Genomic DNA, 25,441 nt, shown 5'->3' with positions numbered 1-25,441 from the left:
AGCCTGTGAGAACTGCTACTGAATCAGAAACTGGGGGTGGGACCTGGCTCTCCATATACTAACGAGCCTTCCAGGGGATTCGGATTCTGAGTTTGAGGACCACTGGAATAGCGTCTTACCTGAGAGCCAGGCGGGAAGCCTCACTTAGTTCCCTGACCCACACACGGAGAGCCTGTTCAGGAGTACGTTCGGGCTTGCAGCCTTAGGGGTGTCTTCCCAGGGAAGATGGGCTACCTACCTCCCACATTCCCAGTTTCTAACAGGCATCTAGCCCCTGGCTCAGGAGAGGCCAGGGGAGGCTAGATTTGGAATCCACTGAATGGTTCTTCGTAAGCCCTTTTCTTCCAGAAGGTGCAGCAGGAATTCAGATGGCTCCAGGCATTGCCATAGCAACTGTACCTTTCTGAAGCTGTCACGGACTACGGGAGCAGGGAGTAAGCAATGCAAAAGAGGGGGAGTCTGCCAGTGGATAAGGCACGAGCAGCAGATGAGGGGGCTGCCCGTACACGGAAGCTGGGCGCGGCTGGCAGTTCTGGGCCTGAGCTTGGCGGAACCACCACCACCTCCTGGAGACCCAGGACACGCTCAGGACCTCTCCAGGGGTCTTCACAGCTACAAAACACCAGCCCAGGGGGCCGGTGGTGCTGACAGTATGTCACTTCTCTTAAAAGATCCTCTGCTCAGGTTCAGTTGGACTCCTGGATGGTCGCAGAGCAATTAAGAAGGAAGTGCCCCCCCCCCCAGGGTGACACCTGTGTTCTAGGTCAGAGTTGAGCAAAGGGACCAGCTCCGAACGGATACAGATCTGCATTCTATAGCAGATGCCAAGAAGTCAGGAGGCACCTCGGGGCCTTAGGTAATGGGGGTATTCTCGCTGTAAAAGAACACAGCTGTCAACGAGAATTTATATAAAACCCCACGCCCCGTGCACTGTCGTGCTGGCATCTGAGCTCATCCCCCTGGCTCTCCTTGGTCCCCCTTCTCATCTCCCAGGGGCAGGGGAGAGGCTGGAGTGCAGAGCCTCTCTGGGGGTTGAGAAATTGAGGCTCCTCCTTGGCTCGAGCACCTGCTGAGTGGTGGTCGGGGCCTTGTGGAGTCGGGCAGCCTCCCTTGTGGAGGGGCATGCCCGGGGCCCGGAGGACACTGCGCGCGCCATGTGCACCGTAGCCGGCCTGAGCACCTGGCTGGTTCGGAGCCACTGGTGCTTTTAATCGGACTGTTCCTTGGCTCTTTCTGCTCTGGAAGAAGCAAGCGGTTCATATGAGGAACTGGGAGGTGGGATTCGGCCCTGTCTTCAGGGGCAGGGTACAAAGTGATGGAGGTCAGGATTGTGGGAGAAGCATACAGTCACCCCACAGGGTCACCCCTGGGACCCTCTTGCAGTCCCCCCACACCTAATCTCACCATTGGTTGGCACGGAGTGTCTCCCAGAACTTTCCATATGGTCACTTTCATTCTTGCCCCATCTGGCCCTCCAGGCAAGGCTGCATCCCCGTTTCCTCAGTGTGTGGGAGAACCTTTTCGCCAGTGCTTTTATTTTACCAGAGCCCCTGCTGGCCCTCCAGGGCCTCGGCTCGCTGGAGGTCACAGTTGAGGCGAGGCAGCGCTCCGGAGCTTCTCCTCAGGCTCGCATTTCCTTTTTGCTGTCACACAGCTGGAGGGATCCAGGTGGCACCTGCCCCTCACACCTCGTATTCCTGACATGGAGGCGCTGGGCCTAGCAGGGCACAGCACTGCCTCACACAAGCCTTCACCTCCTTCGGGGGTGGGAGTAACGGAGCGAGCGGGGACTGTGAGAGGGAAGGATGCAGTCACCCCCGCCCCTGTGTTGCCCTGGCTGCGCCCTCACGAGCTTTCCATGTGACTCTCTCCGTGTGTGGCTACGGGCTGAGCCCACTGGCTCCGCACCGGCCTCCCCCCGCAGCGGGCAGGGGTCTGTCTGCAGAGGCGTGTGTGGTGGGGGGGGGGGGGTGAGAGAGCCAGCTGTGGGGCCTCTCACTTCATTCCAGTCACTGCCCTTTATAAATATTTATAGCAGTTCTCCTACTAAAAATAACATCCTGGAGCCCAGGGAGCAGAAAAAAAATAAATGAAAATCACCGGGAATTGGGATTGATTATCATGAGTGCCAGAGCAGAATGGAACCCCGAGCAGGGGAGAGGCGGCGCGAGCACAGCGCCTGGGGGTCAGTGCTCCCTCTGGCGGTCATGGATCAGTGCTCCCTGCCTGGCCGGCCACCGGCTTTGCTGCAGAGAATCCTCGGCTGCGGGAGGAGGAACCGTCCAGGGCTGCAGGGCAGAGCTCTGCGCTCTCCCTTCCCGCCTAGGCTGCAGAACCCCGGCATCAAACGGGGCGGGCGGAAGCCTCACCAGTGCGAGAGAAAGGAAGGAGGCTATTTTTAGCACTGTGGCCAGGGTGTGAATGTCTGTAAAACTGAGCAAGGCCTGAAGCTGTCTTTGCACGATACAGGGAAGAAAATTTGTCGGTTTTTAAAGGTCAAAGGTAGGAAGGCAACTTGGGCCCCCACCCTGGGGAGCACCCCATGTGCCGGCAAGAACTCCATCAGATCACACACACAGGAGATTCGTGCTGTTTCTTTTCTCTTTTCAACCTCCTGGTAAATTCCTGTTGCAGAGATGAGACCGTGGCCCGAGGGGAGTGAAGAAGATGCTAGTTCATGCAGGACTGTGCAAGGGGCGGCGGTCCCGGGCAGCCCCTCCCACTTCCCACCGGCTGGGGCTCCCCTCTCCCTGCCCAGTAGTGACGTCTGGCAGCCTGCAAGCCTGGTCCAGGTGTGCAGCGGAAAGATGGACAGGAATGCGCCTCTGGGGGAGGGCCTCGCCTTCCTCATGTCAACACCAGCTTGCTGCATGTCCCCTGTGCAGGACAGATGCACTGTTACTCACGGGCACTACAGAGGGCCTGCGAGCCAATGCTAACAGCTGCTGGGGACAAGACGATGTCCTGGGAAGGGGCTGTTGGGATCCTTACCTTTCAACTTGGGAGACACAAAGAACTGATAACACTCATGCCCCCTTTTAGGGAAAGGGGTGTTCTCTTTTCTGGGGTACCTGGGGGTTTTGCAGTCATTGCTGAGGTCACAGGGTCAGGAAATGTTTCCAGAAAGAAAGAACTGGGTTCACAGTGCAAGGTTTGGAATGTGGTGCTTTTTTGGAAAGAAGGATTGTGACTGAGGAGGGCACCGAGGTTGGAGAGGTGCCTATAAATACTGGGTGGAAGGCAAGACAGCCTTAGCCTCAGGCCGGAGGAGGGCAGAACATAAGGGTCTGTGAAACGGAGCCACCTGAGTGTTTATGCTTTTCATTTGACTCAATTACTAGCGAGTTTCTCGTTAACTCCCGACAGGGCCACAAGACAGCATCAGGGGACGCCACTCTGAGTCTACTTCTGGCATCAAGCTCCCAGGCTGTGGGCCTTCGTTTCCTCATCTGCATGAAGAGGGTGGGCCGCATGGTTCCGACGTGCCTTTCCTTATCCCCCAGTTCCTCTGTGCCCCAGGGAGAGGGGCTCTGGCAGGCTCCCGAGGGGCAAGTCAGCTCCTGACTCCCTCCTTGGCTGGGTCAGGTGAGGCCTGCTGTTGGGAAGGGCCTCGCCTGAATGTGCCGTGAGATTGGGTAGAGCCCTGCCCAAGCCCTGGAGGCCCTGGAGGCCCTGAGCTTTTCAGGGCAGTGGGACAATTTCTGCAGCTTGCGCGCTTCCCCTCGTAGCTCGCACAATCCCTGAGTCGGTGAGGGCTCAGAGACAGCAGCACCCCCCCCCCCCAGAACCCCTCCAGGCCCTGGTGCCCATGGGGGCAGGGCGATCAGGGAAAGGCTGGGAGGCTGCTCCAGGAGGGGACTCCTCGGAAGGGCCGGGGGGGATCGTGGGGCTGCAGCCCTGGCTCTTCTGCCTGGAAGATCTATAACTGAGGAAGACAGCTTGACACAAGAGTGCGGGAGGGGAAGGAACATCCACAAAGAGACATCTCATGGCCAAAGACATCTATCCTTGAAAGAACTCTTCTCCTGAACAGATTTGGTTGTCCAATTATTTTCATCCCTTCGTTCTAGTGAGCAAGCCCCAAAGCCGCAATATCTCAGAACTGGGGGAAGAGAAGAGTTAAGGTCCTTCATGGAAAGATGTGAAAGACTAATTCCTAAAGCAATGAGCACTGTCCTCGGGGGACATCTGTGCTTTCGTTAATTGTTTTAGGACGTGAGAGGGTGCAGGTTGGCAGACACCACGGAAGGGGCTTGGGCGGCGTTACGGAGCGAGGGTGATCCTGCATGATGGAAATTCAGTCTATGGTCAGGTACGGCGGCAGGTCACAGCTCTGGGTGTTGGAACCCCGGGGGCACTGGCACCGGTTTGGACCCCTGGAGAGAAATGACAATGGCCGTGGGCCATCAGGAGCAAGGTGGCAGAGGTGGCCAGAAGGCCTCTGCTGCCTGCTGCCAGAGCCTGTTTCAGCCAGCAGCTCTTGGTCTGCCAGCGACATCCAGACACAGGCGCCACCAAGCCACGCCCAAGGCCCAGGCCTCGCCCAGTGCAGTGCAAGATGGGTCAGAGCCCGGAAAAGGGACCAAGAGGGTACGATGGCGGGGCTGCGGCAAAGGGCAAAGGTGCAGCTGGGCTCTTTAAAGGAAAACCTTAACTTGAATCTCCACCCTTTGGGATGGCTCTGGCTTAGAAAGTGTGACCAGGGCAAGGGAGGAGGGGGACGAAGGCTTAGCTACAAAGGGAAAGGGGCCATAGGGAGGGCAGAGAACACAGTACTCACCTGCGCTTCCTCTCTGTCCCGGCTCCTCTGCTAACCTGTACAGCACAGACACAAACAACACACGGAGGTCACACACGGGGTCTCCTCACCAGCCCGCGTCTTCTCCCAGGCGGCTGACCACCTGGCCCACGGACCCACGGGCTTCTGGACTCACCTCTCCCCTTTCTGCCCCATAAGTGACTTTTCCCAACCAGGTATGAAAAGGACTGGGAGAGTCACGCTACCTACAGCCAGCAACTGCCACGAACATAAAACAGCCGTGGAGACAGGCATCTCCTGGGAGAAGGAGAACAGTACTAACATGGAAACGAAGCCACCCTGAATCTGGGGAGCAGTTACATCTGGGGGCACGGCCCGTCCCTTGGTTCTGAAAGGGACCAAGGTGAGAAGGAATTAACTTCTGAAACAGGCAGTATTTGCTGCCTGCAGGCATATCTGCTGGGGAGTACTAAATCCCTCCCGCTCACCCTGAAATCCTGAACACTGCCTGCACCCTCAAAAGCCTGAGAATTCGCACAGGGCCACTGCTGTCAGCCCACCAGACGTGCACCAGGGTTCTCGGAGCACGCAAGCTGGATTTACAGCTCCCAGCAACGGGGGTGGCAGGTTCTGGAGAGGCAATTCTGAAGGACAAAGGAGCGTAAGAAGAGGCTCTGGAGGGGCGGCGATGAGTTTCGGGCTCTGAAGTAATATGTTAGTCTGTTTCACCTATGGAGTCTCGGTTACAAGCACTCAGCACTCCGGGTGAGCAGTGAGGGGCTGCAAAGTCAGAAGGGCACCCCAGTGGAGCAGAAGCATTCCCCAGGATGCAGCCAGACAGAAATGTAGGGGCAGGCGGGTGGGGGGGGGAGGCGGAGGTAGGGGTGGATGTGGTCAGGAAGTCCAGCTTGGTCATGAATTCTTCGAAAGTGCCCATTTGGTTCTTACGGTTTCTGCACTGAGCGGACTATGTCTGTTTGACAGGGTGCTGACCAAGTTGTGTTTATGTGAGGTCAGCATGATTTCAACCCCAAAGAAGCAAACCTCGTCTCTCTCTGGTTGGTAGTTACTGCTCTCTAATGCCTTGGCGACACCAGTTACCGCCATGTTGGTCTACAGTAAAATCTCATGCCCAGACCACGGCAGACGATCAGAAGGTCCATCCGTAAAAGCACTTGGGTTACCCCTACCCACATACCCACTACCGTGCAGCTACAGAAACATATCCTGGGACCTGCACAATGCGAGAGTCAAAAATTTGTTTAAAACCCTACCCACGTCTTGCCCCGACTCAACACTATTTCCCTCAGGATGGCACCTAAAGCCATAGAAACAGAAACTCAGGTGCTCTCACAAGGTCTCACAGGGACAGACAGAAACGCTGGTGTGTGCACTGGAAGAGAGATGGGGAGACACTGAGAGGGGGAGGCGCAGAAAGGAGAGACGCTGGCAGGGAACACGGGTGCAGACAGGCCCCTGAGACCGGGAGGCACCAGGCAAGGGAAGCCATGCCCGTCCACATGTGAGACGCATCCCACACCCAGACCTGCACCAGGACCAGGGCTGCAGTCCACAGTCAGGGCAAGGCCCACATAGTCAGGGCCACTCTCTGTGTGCTGCAAGGAATGCAGGGAGGCTGAGGAGACGCCATGAAAAAGCTACAGGGAAGGAAGGGTCAATGGGAAGAGAGGCCAAAGCGGCAGCTGTTACGTCTTCAGCCAAGAACATTCCACATGAACGCCGAGATCTGGTTGGGTTGTGTGTGTGCACACACGTGTGACTGGAGCACGTGTTTATGGAGCATAAACTTATCTCCGTGCATCTCCTCCCCTCTTTGCCTCTTGCACGACAACCCTCCTGCCTTCTTCCTGGTCCGCTCTCAGCCCAGAAAGTCGGTCATCTCTACCATGCCCTGTAGCACCGCTAGATGTCTCCAACATGGCTGACCTCTACTTCTGACATTTTGGTGGCCATGTCAAGTATGTCATTCTCCTCAATTCCTCACAGTTACCGTCCACGGCCTCGCAGGCCTCGCCAGACACGCTAGACAACCGTGGCACCTGGAAGAAAGCTCCGGCACTGGTGTTGGCTGCCTGGGCCGATCCCGGCTCTGCCAGCTCCCACCTGTGCCGGTCACCTCACTACTCTGAGCCGTGTCTCGAATCCTTCCTCGTGGGCGGTGAAATCAGACTGAAAGGGTGTGCTCAGTGCAGAGCACCCGGCAGGGGTGGGGAGAGCGGACGCATCTTCCACAGCCCAGCCTCCACCGGCCGCTCCTGCTCCCTCCCTGACAAAGCACTCTCTAGCACCTCGCCTGGCTTCTTTCCTTGTATTTGTTCATTTACTGACACCCCGCTTTGTACCAGGCACTGTCCTGGGCACTGGGGATACATCCTGAACAAGAGAGACCAAAATCTCCACCTCGTGGAGCTTACATTTTGAAAGAATCCAGAAATAGACACATTAATATAGGCCAGAAATAACAGCTAACTCGCAAATGTTATGTGTTCGGCGTAACGCAGACACATGAAGATGAAGAGTGTGGAGTGTGGAGTCAGAAAGACCCAGTTCAAAGAGCCCATTTTCTCACTGGTAAAATCGGGACACCATTATGTGCCTCCGAGGTTGTTAAGCATTAATTAGATAATACGTGCACATGATTTAGCACAGCTCTTTGTACGTAACAAGTTATTAAGCAGGTTTTATATACGATAAAACTAGGAAGACATAACTCTCCTCTGCTGATACCTTTCTTTATTGCTTTTAATTCTTCCGTTGAGGTCACGAAACCATTTGCCTATTCTGCCCGCAATAATCTCTTCCTTTTCAGAACCCCTTCTTGTATTTGTAATCACACACTCAAAGTTTGATGATTAACTTTTCCTGCCACTTCATTTTATCTCTTATTTATTTTGCATATCTCTGTCTTGCCTCCCTAACTATATTATAAACTCCTGGAGGCAAAGGGTCGCGTGGTGCGCTTTCCTGGGATCTACTTCCTACGTCCGAACCATCTATCTATCACAGTATTAGGAAACGAGGCTTTTGTTGATCGCCTGACGCCACCACCTCCTTGACGGTCAGCTGGGAAAAGCGGGCCGAAGGTACTGTGAGGGTCTGAAAGCTTTGGGGAGCTGGGCAGCAGGAAGAAAAGCAGAAACGGAAGAGGGGGAGGGTTCCTTCAGGGGCTATGTAGCTCTGCCTCCCACTCAAACTAGGGGTCCTGCGAGCTGCCTTTACCTCTGTCTTTCCCATTCTGCTGCTTCTCTTCTTCTTCCTCTGCACCTTCCTCTGCTGTGAAAACAAGTCCAAGGCGGCCAGTGACCCTTCAGCACAGCACCAGCACAGGAAAAGGGTGAAGGGAATGACCTGGCAGGCTTGGGATGAAGCCCTAGCTGCAGGCCCCCAAGGGTGCTGACACTCAGCTAGTCTGCCCCGTGCGTGGAGCACATGCTAGCACTCTTTACCCACGAGCTCTGAGCCCCTGGGGGCAGCGCAGTCTGAGGTCACCTGTCCTGCTGCGGGCTCTGTGGCTGGCTTCCCTGGTGACTGGGGTGGGGGTCGCTGCCTTTTCTCGATGCCTGCTTTCCCTAAGGTGACACATCTTCTAGGGATACACCTAATATCTTGCATTCGGGTTCAAGTACATAGTGGGGAATATCCAGAATAACACAAGCTTCTGTTAAGAGAAAACAACCCAAACTAGAAGTTTTAGCTGACGACAAACTTAAAATGACCGAACAGCAAAGTGGCTGTGTGGAAAAAGCTAACGCCCTCTCAGGTTGCTTTCCCAGGGCCCTCACGCAGGGAGGCCACGGTTCACTTGCTCTGCAGGGCACAGGAGCCCGTGACAAGGGTAAGTGTGCTCAGCTCTGAGAACTCACTTTGAATGGGGGCCTTGAAGCTCTTGGCCACATCCTAGTGTGGTGGGCAAGCAAAATGGTGAAGGGAAAACCACGTCACGTTAAGACTGGCTGAAGGAACAGCGAACAGTCGTCTTCAAGAGGAGAAGCCTTGGGGACAGCCATGGTACCTGCCATCAAATACTTGAAAGCTAAATTAATAGGAATGGGAGCACCTGAACTTACTCTGCGTAGCTTCAGAGGATGGGATGAGGATAAACTGCTTACTGAAAGGCAAATTTGGGCTCCCTGATTAGGAAGAATTTCACCGTGATGAGAGCTGGTCATGAATGAGCTCACTGGAAATATTCAAACAGAGGACTTTTATATTGGATAGCAAGCTGGATTCAATGACTTCTAGGATCTTTTCCAACCCGAAGATTCTATTATTTGTGAAAATATTTTTAAAAAGACGAGGAGGAGAGGCTCTGGCTAGAAATAGCATGTGCACATGGTATGGGAAACATTTAAAGACAATCTGAGTATCTCACCTCATCCTAACACACCCCCCAACAGAGATAGTAAACATGCGTGGGTGTGGGCGAGCCTCTTCCATTCACCGGGAAACTGGCAGCCTCACATGTAAAGGGCTCTAGTTCTGCACTTTGTAAGGATGTGGTATCACGTGAGGACTTAGTGCACACCTACCCGTGGACTTCAGGGCTTGAGAGAGCAAAGCATCAGTGAGAGGGGCCCTCATGGGGCCGCGAATCTGACCTCCGGTCCTGCGTGGGCAGGACACTGTGGCAGGGAGAGCAATGGCTTTGTGTTCTCCGCACCTGAGTTCCAGGACTGGCCTCTGCCCCTTCAAGATGCACAGCTTCAGGCAATCGCTTTCCTGATAATCACTCACTGCCTTTCTAAAGGGGACTTGACAACGTGCTCTCTAAGGTACCGTCCAAATACATCACAGAATTGTGTTAAAACCATCCTTTCCTGCCATGAGACATTGCCTGTGACCTTTTACGTTTTGTGAAGATACTTGATCACTGGCTGCTGTGTGTTTAACGGTGTCCAGCTACCTCTCCTCCTAGTGTGACGAGCTCATGAGCCACTGATCTTGCCCAAATCCTAGTAAGTGGTCGAGGGGCACAGTGTGATTAATTTCGTGGCCTGAAATTCCTTCTAAAAGTGGGATTTCTGGCATCTGTGGGAAACTGTATTAGGGAAGGGACTTTCTAATCACCTGTGAAGTCATCTCAAAGGCAGTCCCCTCTTCTGTTTATGTGTGTTTATGGAGAGGGCAGTGCTTCTAACAAGGATTGAGAACTGGTACCAGAATGGAGGCAGTGTCACCTGCACACTCCCTGCAAAGGAGAACCGGCATCTTATCTTAACGGCCTTGGAAAAACCAAGCTAGGCCACGCACTCACTCTCTTCTAAGTGGACATCAGCAGATCTGAGAGGGAACCTTGGGCCAGCCATAGAGATAGGCTTTCTCCTTGGAAGGTCTGAGGACATACCCAAGGCTTCCTTGCCCTCAGAGTGGGGACTGACGATTTCAGCGGATGTGTCTGAACAGCTCATGGAAAACCCGCTTTACATTTTTATTTAATAACCAATATAAGCTACTCCAAGCTTATATTAGCTTGTTAAGCTACTCCAAAAGCACTATATTAGCTGAAAAGAAACAACAGAGGGCCATACGTATCACTTAGGAAGGGAACCCATCTGTCTAATATGGAACATGGGAATCTGACCACTGTAAACACGTTAGTAAATATCCGGCAGTTACAAAACTAAGGGAGTCAGGGGCATTCTTGAAAATACGACGATGTGGGAATGGCCTTTTATTATTTCTCTCTTTCCTGGGTTTTATATAAGGGGAACAATAAGGTAAGGGTCTCCGGGAAGTCGGCGGTAGAGCGAAGTGCGGGAGAGACGGAGGAAGGAGCCACACGTACTACTGAACAGAGGGGTGAAGAGCGACAGACGCAGGTCACGAACTTCAGGTGAGAGCAGAGCCTAGTGATGGACAAAAGGAGAGAATAGGGTTTCAAGACCAAATCCAACGGGAGAGAGCAGAGAGGCGGCTGGGAGAAAGTCCAGAAGCTTAAGGGCGATTCGGTTCCAGTCATCCGGGGAAACGGCCGAGGGCGGTGGAGCAGCCCTGGGGAAAGAGGGCCGCAGCGCCGGGGCGGGGGCTGAGTGCGCGCGCCTGGGGACCCCGCGCTGCGCGGCCTCTCCGGGGGCAGCCTTCAGAGAAACGGACCGCGCAAGCGCCTGCGTGAACACGTGGGGCCAGAGGCGGCGGCGCGGAGGCCGTCCAGGGCGGTCCTAGCAGGCGGAGAGAGCGAGCGGGGGCTGAAGCGGCGGGAGCGAGTGCGGAGGGCGCGGGGACGCGGGGGGCGGGAGCTCTGGGCTTCACCTGAGTGCAGCTCCTTCACCAGGGAGCACATGGTGTTGGTGATGGAGTCAGCGGCCACCAGCAGGTCATTGCGGAGGTTTCTCCTCGTACCTGAGGACAGTCAGAGCAGACGCCGATGCCAGGGGGCGGGCGGGCGCAGCCTCGGGCTGCTGGGCCCTGCACACCACGCCCGGCGGCGACGGGCACCGCCGCCCGCTCCCGGGCACATCGGGGCCACGAGGCTCCCAGGTTCTTGTTCTCCTCCCTCTTCTTCTCCACCCGGAGGGTGGGCCCCTGTCAGCGGCCCGCTTCTTAGCCACACTCAGGAGAGCTGGATTCCAGAACGCACACCGCTCCCGGCTGGCCTGAGGCGGGACTTCACTCTCCAGCAGCCGCGGGCCAGGTCTCCGTCTCCACCCGCCCGAGAGGTCCTCAGCCGGGCGCCCTGCCCGCCGCTGCAGCACCGCGGGCGGCTGGCGCCTCAGACCCGTGCGGCAATCCTGGGCCCAGGGTGCCGCCAGCAAGCTCCTATTTACAGTTCCACTCTTCCTCCTCTTACTTGCTCTAAAGACTTCGCGGGCAAAGCACAACTTCAGGAATTGTTCCATCCGATTCCTCCGGAGGAGGAGGCAAAGCCCAAAGGACAAGTCACGTCCCAAAACTCGGGAAAGAGAGCACAGACGCCCCGGAGGCCTGGTCTTCACAAACACACAAAGCCTGTAGACCTCCCGTTGGGAGACCAGCCCATCCTGTGCGAAGGGACCAGCACTTGACTTACTTAGATTGCGTATGAAAACCTGATCATTTAAAGCTAAGCGCACAAGAGAAACTGGAAAAATCTCCGTAGGCCCCTTGTTCGTGTTGCCAAACCCCTCTAGCTGTCCGCATGCCCTTCTCCCAAATCTCACCTTGTGCAAAGGCCTCCTGCACGTCCCCCCCGACTCCGCTCAGCGGGTCCTGCGGGCAGTGGGTGGGGGTGGCGCCGGCCGACGTGGAGCGGACAGGCATGGGCATGGGGCGGCCGCCTCCGTGAGTGGGCGATGTATGTGGTGACCCTGTGGCCTGAGCCTGGGAGAATCAAAGAGACAGAACATGTTATCTCAGGGATCTTAGCTCTTTGAGGAAGCGGAGAGTCCTTGCCCTCAGCGAATCTGAGCCAGCCGACACCGCTGCACCTTGGTGAGGCAGTGCTCCGCGGGATCACATTTGAAAGGAAGGAGTCAGGCTGCCTCCGGGACTGCAGAGAGGAAGAAAAGGAAGAAAGGAAAGGAAGAGGGCGGAGGGAGGAGAGAAAGTACCATTAGACTGGACTAAGAGGGGGAGGGGGGGCTTGCAGGAGACAGACCAAGCAGAGTAGCGGGGTCCAGGATCTGAGCGGGGCTGGGGCCACACGGTTGGGAAATGATACACAAACAGCTTTCATTTTTGTTTGCAAATGTATTTATGTACATTCCCGCATTTGACCCTCACAACAACTTGTGACTAGAAAGGGCACGCGTTTTTGTACCCATTTTATGGAAGAAAAACACGATGAAAAGAGCTTTGTGTTGGGCACTGTAGCTCACGGAGATGTGGGAATAACCCCGGGGACCCCGCGGGCGATGACGCGTACTCCGCATGTCTGCAGCCCCTGACCGCATGAACCACGTGCCCGAGCGTGTGTCAGGAACTCGGCGGCAGGCTGCTTCCCGGGCCCGGGTCCCTGCACTTGTCAAACACACAGTGAGGCCTTTTGGGGCATTTCACGGAGACTAGGTGAGAATGGCATGTTTAGTGGAAACTGAACCTTCCTTGTGAAGGCTCTGGTACAGTTTTGGAGAAAGCTTGGAGTAATGGGTAACATTTAAAGATTCTGGTTAAAAGGGAGCTCACTGAGATTTGGGCCCTGCTGCTGTTCAGAGCAAGGGAAACTGCGTGTGGCATACAGTGGGTTTTCTGTGGAAGCAAAACTGGGAAAACATAAGCCGAAGTGTGCAAATGACTTTAAACGAAGAGATTTATCTTTTGGGGTTCTAGCTCAGAAACTCCCCACACAACAGAATCTGCCCAAACATGCTGAGAGGCCATCCACACAAAGCCTTACCTCACTGTTCCAGCCAGTGTGGGTGGGCGCTGCACTAAACAGAAATGGTTTGTTCTCCGTGACTCTTCCCTTTGACTTGTGTGAGCACATGTATGTGTATGTTGAGAAATTTAAAATATACAGAAAGATGACAAGTACAATAAAGCACCCCCATGGATAACTGTTCATAGTTTGTCAAATTCAACCTAAAAACATTGCAGATAAGTCTGAAGACCCCTTGGACCACCAATCCTGTCCAGTCCCAGTCCCTCCTTTCACCCCTCCAGAGGCAACGATTAGTAAAGACTTTGGAGTGAAATTTTTTCTACCTATGTATACATATATAACTATGAATAATGTGTGATATTCATGCTTTTAAATTTTGCATGAATGGTATCTTATTGCGCATATAATTTTGCAATCTGCTTTTATCACTTAGCATAATTTCTGAGATCTTCCCATGATACAAATGATAAGAACTTAGACCCTTACCTCACATTATATACCAAAACTAACCAAAAGGGATCAGACTAAATATAAGAACCCATAAAAACTCTTAGAAGCAAAGATTAGGCAATAGCTTTTTAGATATGACACATAAAGCACAGGCTACAAACGAAAATGATAAATTGGATTTCATCAAAATTGAAAACTTTTTTCAAAGGACACCTTTAAAAGGTGAAAAGACAACTCAAAGAATGGGAGCAAATTTTTGCAAAACACCTATTGGATCGGGGGCTTCTATCTAGAACACAGAAAGAACTCTTCACACTTAATAATAAAAGGACAAGTAACGTAATAAAAATGGACAAAGGGCCTGAATAGACGTTTCTCTAAAGAAGACATACAAATGTCCAATAAGCACATGAAAAGATGCTTGACATCATGAACCATTAGGGAGATGCAAATCAAAACCACAATGAAACAGCGCTACACACCCATTAGGATTAGGCTACAATAAAAAAGACAGATAATAACGAGTGTTGACAAGGATGTGGAGCAACTGGAATGCTTGCATGCTGCTGGCAGGAATGGAAAATGGTGCATTCCTGCTACTTTAGAAAACAGTCTGGCAGTTCCTCAAAAGATTAAACATTGAGTGCTATACAACCTAGCAATTCCACTCCTATGTGTGTATACCCAAGAGAAACAAAAACATAGGTCTACACAAAAATTTGTACACAAGTGTCAACAGCAGCATTAAAAAAGTAGAAACAATCCAAGTGCCCATCAACTGAAGAATGATTTAAATAAAAATGTGGGATACAGGTGACCCTTGAGCAACAGGGATGTGAACTGCATGGTCCACTTACATGTGGATTTTTTTTATAGATACACCCCAGCACTGTAAATGTATTTTCTGTATGATTTTCTTCAACATTTTCTTCTCTCTGGCTCGCTTTATTGTAAGAATACATATAATACATATAACACAAAATATGTGTTAACTGACTATTTTATGGGTAAGGCTTCTGGTCAACAGTAGGCTATTAGTAGTTAAGTTTTGGGAGAGGCAAAAGTTATACACAGATTTTTGACTGTGCAGGAGGTCAGTACCCGTAACAGCCCCACCATTGTTCAAGGGTCGACTGAATGGGACTCGGCAAATAAAGGAATGAAGTACGGATACATGCGACAGCATGGACAGACCCTGAGGATGTTATACCAAGAGAAATAAGCCAGTTACAAAAGACTGAATATTGTTTGATCACATTTATATGAAATAACCACAATAGGCAAATCCACAGAGATAGAAAGGGGAGATTAGTGGTTGCCTGAGGGCGGGGGCCTGGGAGAAATGAGGAGTGAGTGCTAATGCGTGTGGGATTCTTTCAGAGGGTGATGAAATGTTCTAAAGTTGACTGTGGTGATAGTTGCACAATTCTGTGACTATAGTAAAAACGACTGTATTTTAGGCTTTAAAATGGTGAATTGTATATAGTATGTGAATTATATATGAATAAAACTATCATAAAAAAGATACCACTAAGAAAAATAACAGGATAAGTCACAAACTGGGAAAGCATATTGGTAAATTAGATCTGATATAAAATTGTGGGTCTTTGCAATGATTTTTTGAATTTGACACCAAAAGCAAAGGCAACAAAAACAAAAATAAACAAGCGGGACTACGTCAGAAGTAAAAAGCTTCCGTACAACGAGGAAACCATCAACAAAATGAAAAGCAACCTACCAAATGGGACAAAATATTTGCCAATCGTACATATGACAAGGAGCTTATATCCAAAATATATAATGAATTCATACAACCCAACAGCAAAAATAAAAACGATCTAATTTAAAAATGGACAGAGGAGGGGCGCCTGGGTGGCTCAGTCGGTTAAGCATCTGCCTTCAGCTCAGGTCATGATCCCAGGGTCCTGACATTGAGCCCCACATCAGGCTCCCTGTTCAGCGGGGAGCCTGCTTCTCCCTCTCCTGCTCCCCCTGCTTGTGCTCTGTCAAATGAATAAATAAAATCTTAAAAAAAAAAAAAAATAGAAGAACCAGGCATTTTTCCAAAGAAGATACACAAATGGCCAACATGTATATGAAAAGGTGCTCAAAATCATGAATCATCAGGGAAACGCAAATCAAAACCACAATGAGATATCACTTCACACCTGTGAGAATGGCTATCAAAAAGATAAGAGGTACATATTGGTGAAGACATGGAGAAAAGGAAAGCCCTGTGTACTCCTGGTGGTAAGGTGAACTGGTACAGTCACCACAGAAAACAGTATAGAGGTTCTTCAAAAGATTAAAAGAAAACGAAAACAGGATCTAGAAGAAATATCTGCACTCCCATGTTCACCACAGCATTATCCATAGTAGCTACGATATGGAAACAACCTAAGTGTCCATCACAGAAAAATGGCCAGACAAGAGGTGGCATATATGTACAATGGAATATTCGTCAGCCATTAGAAAGAATGTCCTGCTGTTTGTGACACTACGGATGGACCTTGAGGGCATTCTGCTAAGTGAAATCATCCAGACACAGAAAGACAAATACTGCATGGTCTCACTGAGACGTGGAAACGAAAGAGTCAAACTCACAGAAACAGAGTAGAAAAGTAGTTGGGGCCAAGGGTTGGGGGAAATAGGGAGAGGTTGGTAAAAGGGTACAAACTTTCAGCTGTAAGATAAATAAGGTCTGAGGATGTAACGTAAAACATGGTGACAACATATAGTTAATAACACTACTATAGAGCTGAAATTGGCTAAGAGAGTAAAGCTTCAATGTTCTCATACATACGAAAAGATAAATATGTGAGCTGATGGATATATGAATTACCTAGATAGAATCCTTTCATTATGTACGTGTAAATCAAGTCACCCCAATATATACTTCACATATCTTACAAGTTTAAATAAATAAATATCTTACAAGTTTATATGTCAAGAAAGCGGAAATGAAAAAAAAAAAAAAAGAATAAACAAACAAAACACAAACGTGTGTCCAGAAGATACAAAGAACTCTTACAGCTGAATAAGAAGAAGATAATGCAACTGTGAAACAAAGATTTGAATAGACGGTTCACTGAAGCCGATGTACAAATGGGCTAATAGTCACGTGACAAATGCTCCACCTGAGGAGCCAACAGGGAAACGAAAATTGAAATTACGACGAGATACCACTTATCCACCGAAATAGCTACAATCAAAAAGACTGCCAGATGTGGGAAAACCAAAGCTCTTGTACATTGCTGACAGGACTGTAAAATGCTACAACCACTTTGGAAAACAGTTTGGCAGCTTCTTAAAACGGTACACATAAGCTCACCCAAAACTTGTACACAAATGTTCCTTAGCTACAGTTTAAGAGGCCAAAAGTGGAAATGACCGAAAGTTGGCTGACTGCTGAACGGACTGACAGAATGTGGTTTATCCTATACAATGGAATACTATGAAGTCTTTTTTTTGCTATTTTTGTTATTAACTTTTATAACAATTTTCCATTGATAATTAAACATGTTCTATCTTGTGAAATATTTTATTTTTGTCAGTGCTTATGAAACATTTATTATTATTTATTTTCAGGGTATCTATTTTCCTTCCCAACATCTCGGGAACCCTGTTTTGGTCAGCTAACATTATCACATATTAATCACTGTACTTTAGGGAACCACCTCCATCTTCTACCCTATAATCACCATCATGCCCTGCTTTTCTGGCCATTTTTGGGGAGAGGGGGCCAATAATAAAGTGTAAAATTCACTCTGGTTTGGAAAGTGCTTTTGAACAGCCAGATCTGGCAGTTCTAGCCCCAATCCCAACGAGGTAATGAAGCTGGGAGAGAGGTAAGAGAATCTGTGGAAAAACAAGAAAGTCTATGCAAGGAAAGACCTGTGAGCCAGCACAGTCTGGGACACAGGAGATCACAGAAGTGGTGGACCCTGGCCTTCTTGGGCCTCTAAGACCCGAAAGGCACAGAATCAAGATCATTGCCTGGGTTGCTTGGACAGCATCAAGGAAGGACCCCATGCAGCCCAGGAGCCCATGGTTTTCCAGCTGCAAAGGCACCAAGCCTGAAGTTGCCTCTCAGTCACGGAGGAGTGAGAGCCTCACTGAGATCTGAGACCGTGTGTGCGCCTTGGCTGCTCAGGGAGCCTATGAATTCCACTGTCTCAGTTGCAGGGCGAGGAGTGCTGCCTGTGAGAACCAGGCCTGGCCACAAGCAAAGGACATGACCGCCTCAGCACAGATCAAGTCGGAGCCACGGACACTCCTCCCCTGATGCCACAGCACCCAGCACTAGTCCCCCAAAGCACAGCACCCATCTCAGGTGCAGGAAGGGGGATAAGCATCTGGGATGGGTGGCTTCAGAGTTTGCCTGAAAATGCCCAGACTGTTTCCAGCTCAGACAGTGAGCCCTCAAGAGGGAAATGAAGTCCTGTTAAATATTTCTTTTTTGCTTATCTATGTGGCCTGTGAAATTCACACTCATTTCACTGTGTGACAGTTGTCTGTCATCCCCGCAGAGGGCCGACCCAGCATCAAGCACGTGGCAACTATTCAATAAAACTCCCTCAGTGAGTTTGGGCCAGGCACTGCTGCCTGAGGACTGAATGTTAGAGTCGTAAGACCCAAGATGAATGACTAGGTTGCTTTTTAAGAACATGAAACTGAACCTCTGCAAATATTTTAATAGGAAAATGATGATGGGCGATGAGGCCAAAGGGATGCACGGGGTGGCCAGCCACATGTGGCTGAAGCTCTAGGATCAGGAAATGAAACTACTGCTCACCATCGGCTTCAAAATAATCAGGCCCTCTTCCCGGGATCAGTGCCCAGGACGTGCGTTCTGAGAAAGATGAAGAACAGACTCCAGAAGCTATCTTTGTTCAGAGCAGTAGAAAGAGAAAGGCGAGCCTGCTGGGAAGGCACGATTTTCGCCAATGGATCTCAAGCACCAGCCCTTCCCTTTAGGGCCATGTTGGATTACAGTGCTAGGATGGAACTGTCAGAGCCCTCTGTGAATTCTGGCTCCAGCAGAGCAACACCAGTGTGGCATCCTGGTAGGTCAATGAATCACCTCTGGCCTGGGAGAGGTACACACCACAGCCAACAGCGGCTTCAGGAAGGCCTAGAGACTAGGGTGGGTCTTGGAGGAGGTAGACGTTGGTGCAGGGATGTCTGTGACCGCCACTGGCTGGTTTAGACAGAAAGTGAAAGGACAGTGACAGCTGCTTCTACCTATAGAAGGCCTGCGCTCTCCCCTGCCTGAAGGCCTCTCTGCCAGAAGCGCTACGCCCCCAGCGTGGTCAGACCAGCTCCCGCTGCCCCTCTAGGCGTTGGCTCCATCATCACGTCCTCCAGGGTCAGATTAGGGCTTCCTGTGATGCTCCCCAGAACTCTGAACAGCGTTAACCTCACCTCTCAAATTTTATCTTCCTCACCATTGTGCTTAGCACATGTAAATGCTTAATAAACGTTTGTTAAATGACAATGAGGTGTATCACGTTTCTGACCCTTTTGCTTCAGTAATGGAAAGCGGGAATGCAGCCAGAGCAGACAATAGTCTCCAGGGAGCACTAAATCTATCAGTCATCGATAAAGCTTTGTGTGAGATACTTCACCAGATGAGTCAATGTGGTGGGCAGACCTCGGAGACGGCCTCCAATGACCTTGCCCCCTTCTGTCGCACTCCTGTGTAATCCCCTCCCCTTGAACACGGGCTGGGCGCAGTGACTGCTGCCCCAGAGTCAGGCGAATGGGATGTCACTTCTGAGATTAGCTTATAAAAGACTGTGACTTACGTCTTGCCCATATTCGCTCATTCTCCTTCCTGCTTGTTCAGTCTAATGAAGCCAACTGCCATCTTGTGAGCTGCCCTGTGGAGAGGCCCACGTGACAGGGAACTGAGGCAGCCTCCAGCCACCAGCTGGCATTGAACGGAGGCCCTCAGTCCAGCAGCCATCGAAGAATCCTGCCAACAACCATGTGAGTTGTTGAGCCTTGAGATGCCTGTAGCCTTGTAAGAGACCCTGACCCTCAGCTTGCCCTCATCTGGACTCTAGGCCCAGAGCATCTGTGAGGTAATAAATATTTGTTCTACGAAGCCACTAGGTTTTGGGGTAAGTTGTTGTACCTGTGGCGACAGGTAACTCATATGCTCAGACTGATTTTCTTCCTCATACATTACTGGGGTAGTCCCATCTGAAGGACATTTGATTGAGAAGGAATGGGAGGGAAGGGTTTGGAATATGAGAGCCCAAGCCCAGAAGCCCTCGTGAAAGGCCAGAGACCCAGGGAAAGAGGATTGTGGATGAGAACAGAAGCAAGGATATATAATCAAAAAACATTTTACCTGATCGGAGAACGTACCTAAGTCCCCGAGTAAACGAGCTTGTCCTGATGCTGGATAATAATCACAGGCCCTGGAGACAATCCTCTGCTGAAAATTCACTGACTGAGCAGAGGAGGGAAAGCTGCAGGCTCAGAGCTGGAATCCTAGCTCTCTCCACTGCTTCGGGGTGCACACATAAAGAGGTGATGTGGTTTACGGGAAGGGCGTGGCCTACATGCCTGGAGACCTGTGATTTTCTTCGGACTGTAGAGCACACGCATTTTAATTGTTCTGGGGTGCAGCCTTCTTACTTATAAACTGAGTGGCAACATGTAGATGATCTCTGAAGTATTTTTCAGATTTAAAATTCTATGATTTTCTAACTTTTGCCAAGTTACCTCATCTTGCAAATGTCAAGTCATCCTGGCCTTGTTTTGGTCACAACCACGTTGTCAGTGAAGGACCCTCCGAGGGCCCTCAGCAGCCGTCTCAGGGTCACAGACCGGCATGTTCCCTAACTTACCCTTCTCACGAGTGGAGTCAGTACGAGAGACGCTGCCCATTTGGGCTCATGCAAACGAAGCCTGCGAGGAGGTGCTGGGAGCAGGTGCCTGCAACGAAGCTGGGACCAGCTCAAGACAGAGTTGCAACAGGGCCCTTCTGGTTACATGACCACAGGCTGGAGCGTGGAGATCACACACAGTTCGAGACAGTTTGCAGTGCAGAGCAGCACTCTGGGCATGCTGACAGTCACCGACGCTCCTGGTCAGGGTCTGTTCATTCTCTGCCCTCTCAGCAGGTCTGGGCCAGACAGATACACTCAAAGCCAAGCTAGAGCACTGCACTGTGAAATTTCCCTTGTCTCAAAAGCACAGATGGGGTTTTACTCTCAGGCAGGCAGGACCTCCCTGTGAAGAATGCCAAGCACTCCACTCACCCCAAAACCAAATCTAGAACAAATGGCACAGGAGGAGGCTGGGCGCAGCGTCACGGATGGAACCTTGAGGTTATGGGGAACCTGAGAATCACACAGAAATCAGTAAAGGTGGAGGAACTAGTCGGGTGGCTCCAGGGGATGGGGATAAGCCGTCCAATGCAGGTATAAAACAATCTTGCGCCACTGGCTAGAGCTGCCAGGATAGGGGCAATTAACCTGGGGAAGCTGGGGAAGGTCTGCAAAATGCTGCTTGGTGTTTGAAGGTTTCCTGATGCAAGGACAGTGGGATCTTGTTGTAATACAACCTATAACAAAGGCCTGAATGCAGCACGGGCCAGTCACCAATAACCCAACACAATAAATGCCCTGTAACTCAGGTTCTCTGAATACAGAGGTCCCTTGTAGTTGGAAACAATTCCGCTAGAAATACAGAGCTGGAGAAATGTTACAATCTGGGAAGTTCTTTGGTCTGCTGGCTCTTCCCTTCTAAATTGGCAAAGATGCTGAGAACCTGAGAAAACTAGGTATCACATTCTAAGAAAAGGACTCAGAAATTATGCTTTTAATTTCAGAATGCTCATGACCCCAAGAAAATAGCCTCTTTTTTTTTTTTTTTTTTTTTAGTCCAACACTCATTTTATATTTGAAGAGACTGAGGCCTAGAGAGGTCACGGGATTCCAAATAAATGAGCAGAAAGGCTAAGACTGGTACCTGGGTCTTCTAATTGCCTCAAGCTGCTAGGAGAATCCGAGGCATAGCATAGTGTTGCTGAGGCCGGAAGGAACGTGGGTCAGCTGAGACCTCTCACAACTGAAGCGGACCGTGGTCTTCAACAGGACAATTCAGTTCCAGAAAAGGTGAGAAATGTGAGAAAGGAGAGAACAGCGATGATGACTTAGTCTCTTGTCTACGACACGAATCTAATACTGAGCCAGAGCAGGTGGAGAGAGTGCCGGCAGAGGTGATGTGAGGACACTGGGAGCAGACACCGGTGCTCACGGGCTGTGGCGGAGAGAGCCGGCTACAGCGGGAGAGAGCCACGGTCCTTAGCAGGAGAACGATTTGCACCATGCTCGGCTGTGCTTAGATATCCCCAGTGTGGTGCTTGGCACACAGTAGGGGCTCCATAAATCCAATCTCCTTCCCTTCTTTTTCTTCATGGCACAGGTACGAACTTTTTCCTATCTCCTTAGGACACATTACAGTCAAGTAATCAAGCCCAGAGTGGCTTGTGGCAAAAAGCCTGATTTGGAGTTACTGCCCTCTCTGGAGCATTGATAACTGTATCCTGTGCGTGCGCGCGCGTGCGCACACACACACACACACACACACACACACATACACAGCTGCGACCGAAACTCTGAGCTAAGCTGTTATCATGGTAACAGAAGGAGACGCTTTAGTCTCCATCTCTCTCTCTCTCTGACTCATGGACACCTGCCAGGTACCAGATGGCCTTTGTGGACAATTACCTTCATTTTGCTGCAGTGTATTTAAATTAAACAAACTGGCCTCTTTGCTGCCGATTTTCAGAGGCCCTCTCAGAAAAACAACAACAACAACAACAACAACAACAACAACAAAATGCACAAAAAACAACACTGAGGGAAAGGAGCTGTAAGTCTGAAATTTAGGTGAGGCAGCCTGGACTGTAGAGAGAAATGGGATGAACAAAGAATGGACTTTGCACGGACTTTCTACCTTCAGGAAAAGGTAAACCAGAGCCCACATACTATTTCCAACTGGTGTTGGTGGTGGCTCTTCTAGGAAAATGCAGCCGCCTCATCAAATGTGGCAGTGAGTGGAGAGAGGGGGCCGCCCTGCCCGTCCCGCTGCAGGCTTGGGAATAACTGCCTTACGCGGACCAGGGACTGAAGCGAGCACACAGAGAGGGTGAGGTGCAGGAGGTGAGAAAGGCATCCACCCTGCAGTGAGCAAGGACGGGGTCGGGTTCCATCTGGGGGGAGTTAGCAACAGCTCCAGAACAAGCCCAGAGACCGTCCCATCTTAGCAAGGGTGCTACCTGCAAGCTGGTAGGTTTTAAAGGTAAATTTTGCTTCGCAACACCAGAGAGAAGAGCTGGACAGTTTTATGACGTGTCTCCTTTCTTTCCACCCTGAAGACTACGAACACCCATGTGTGGGTCGGCTGGAAGGATGCGATGGCGCCACCGGAATGTCTGCCATGCGGTCCCTCCGTCCCACATCATCCCGGGAACACAGGGCTTCCACAGAGCCTGTCCCTCGCTGTGGCGGCCTGTGGGGTCAGACGGGTAACAGCGACTGGAGCACTGCTGGGTGATTATGATCACGGTATTGGCAACGGGCAGAAGATGGTTATGGTTCTTGATCTTCATGATCCTGTCTCTAGTCAAGTCAAACTAAATTATGCAGAAGATGAAGCTTCCCTTGAGGCTTGGGGGGGGGGGTGTCTAGCTATCTTTCTTAGTAGAAGGAGGAACGCATACTAAGTTCCAGAGACAAAGAACAATCTACTAAAACTCACCATAAACCCAAAGATCAAAAGAAGTTGAAATTTAAACTTTCAGATAGGGAAGCTCATAAATTCTAAGACCAGATTACGCTCTTTCTGTTTGTTTCTCCTAGTTTGTCCGGCTCTACTTGAAAATGGTATTGCATTAGCTCTCATTGCAGGATTTTTAAAGTCAGTTCTCAGAGAAATGATCAGGGACCCCACTGAGGGGAAAATCCCTATAAAATGAATACCAAACACTCAGATTGCATTATTAGAAACAAAAAGAGAACAGACTGCCAGGAGAGCATGGTCCTTATTCAGACACCTAAATCAGTGATCGGGCAGGCAGCCAGAACCTATCCAGGATATTTTAAAATTCAGTGAGTCAAATTTAAATGCTACGGAACAGGTATGCAAAACTTGCATGGTGAGGTACAGCACCCTATTCAACACCACCATTCTCTGCTGAGTCCCTGCTGTATAGAACAGTGTGGAGTCCAGGCTTTGCAGTTAGGGAACCTAGTTTGGATGCCAGCTTTGCCATTTACTAGCAGTGTGATCTTGGGTAACTTACTTAACCTCTCCACATCTCAGATTCTTCATATGCGAAATGGATAATATCTTTGCAGGCTGGTGTGGATAAACATGAAATGCTTCACACTCCAGCTCAACAGAACCCTACCTGCCGTCATTCTACTTTGAAAGGTGCTGGGGGTTACAAAGGGGCAAGTCTCCACACCCGGCAGGCTCACTGTCCCCTGAGGCTGTGAGGCATGTATGCAATTCGCATACAAAGGAGGGTGAAATCCGTGCCTAGTGGAGGCCTAAAGGAAAAGCACAGAAGCGAGAGAGTGTCACTCTGACCTTCTGGAACCTGGTAAGGTTTCACAGAAGAGGTGGCATCTGAGAGTATCTTGAGGGGTATAATTTCAATCAGCAGAAAAGGCTCGGGAAGGGCAATACAGGTGAGGAAAGGGCATGAACACAGGGAGGCTGGCCTGGGAGAGGAGGCTACCCACGGAGGGGGAGTGGGGGGGAAGTTGGGGGGGCAATGGCTAGCATGTACGGAGCATGAGGACACATGGTAGGAAAGAGGAGTGTGGGCCACCATCCTCCAGGGCCTTAAATAAATAGTCACCTAGTTTATTTACTAGGCCAGAGATGGGCAAACTGCAGCCCATGGCCAAATCTGGCTCACCACCACCTGTTTTTTACAGTCCATGAGCTAAGAATGGTTTTCACATTTTGAAACGGTTACATTTTAAGTGGTTATATAAGTACCTACATAATATCTCTGATTTGGTTTACCAAGCCTAAAATATTTACTGTCCAAGCCTTTAATAAAATGCTGTTGAGCCCTCCTGGGGGCGGCGGCACAGGGAGCTAGGAGCTAGGGAAGGCTCTTGAGACCACGGCATGGCCAGTGCCATGTGTGTCTAGGAACCTGGCTCTGGGGCACCGTGAAGGAGGGACTGAGCAGCTAGAGACAGAACACAAGGAGCCCCATGCGGAGGCTCTTCCAACAGTCCAGGGGACAGACGATGGAGGCTGGAATGAAGAAAGCCAGCGGGAACTGAAAGGAGAGACACAAGCAGGCTTGCAGAACAGCAAGTGCGCAGAGGAGCAGAAGCCTGGAGAGGGTGCGCGGACACGCAGCACTGGCAGGAAAGACGGACAGAGGAGTGATTTTCGGGGAACACGCCTGAAAATCGTTCACTGTCCAGCCCATATCTAAACCTCAGACTCAGGGCCTCTGAGCATGCCTCGGGGGCTCAGGCTGGTGTCACAAGTAAGGTTCTCTGGGCTCAGGGCAGTGCTTCTTAACTGGGGGTAATTTCATCTGCTAGGACTTGCTGGGGGGCAGGGGCTACCACTGGAATTTAGTAGGTGGAGGTCGAGGGAGCTGCTGAACACCCTACAAAGTAAACCCCCCCAGGCCCCCCTGAAAGAGTTATCTGGCCCACAATTCCACAGTGCCGAGGATGAGAAACCTGGCTGCGGGTGAGACAGTCTTCTTTCCCCAGGTGTGGCTGCTGTGGAAGGAAGGGCTGGTCACCCATAGCCTCAGGTTAGCCTGGGACCTTCAAGGGGCCCAAGAATAAACTCTCACATCTTCTGCACATTTGGAAGATGTCCCAGGGTGGGGGCAGCTATAGGCCTCAGAG

The 25,441-nt window shown here is 50.8% G+C and overlaps 1 protein-coding gene across 5 annotated transcripts in view; it reads right to left on the bottom strand.

Annotated features, from left to right (window-relative positions):
• Window positions 1-2,583: 2,583 nt before the first annotated feature.
• The window catches only part of DTNB (dystrobrevin beta), a 227,099-nt gene continuing 204,241 nt past the window's right edge, over window positions 2,584-25,441 (bottom strand). For 2 of the 5 annotated variants that reach the window (XM_048222551.2, XM_057308991.1), the window contains 5 exons: window positions 11,917-12,076; window positions 11,030-11,119; window positions 8,000-8,053; window positions 4,781-4,815; window positions 2,584-2,877 (listed from right to left, as the gene is read on the bottom strand). In XM_048222551.2, coding sequence (XP_048078508.1) covers window positions 4,811-4,815; window positions 8,000-8,053; window positions 11,030-11,119; window positions 11,917-12,076 — 309 coding nt within the window. In that variant the 3' untranslated portion in view covers window positions 2,584-2,877; window positions 4,781-4,810. Of the gene's footprint in view, window positions 2,878-2,906; window positions 4,377-4,780; window positions 4,816-7,999; window positions 8,054-11,029; window positions 11,120-11,916; window positions 12,077-25,441 lie in introns of those variants that run through there. The other 3 variants (XM_048222550.2, XM_048222553.2, XM_057308992.1) reach the window with 3 other exon arrangements.

Source organism: Ursus arctos, unplaced genomic scaffold, assembly GCF_023065955.2.
Source record: "Ursus arctos isolate Adak ecotype North America unplaced genomic scaffold, UrsArc2.0 scaffold_8, whole genome shotgun sequence".
Taxonomy (NCBI): Eukaryota; Metazoa; Chordata; class Mammalia; order Carnivora; family Ursidae; genus Ursus; species Ursus arctos.
Note: the sequence above shows the minus strand (reverse complement) of the source record. Positions and strands in the feature narration are given on the sequence as shown.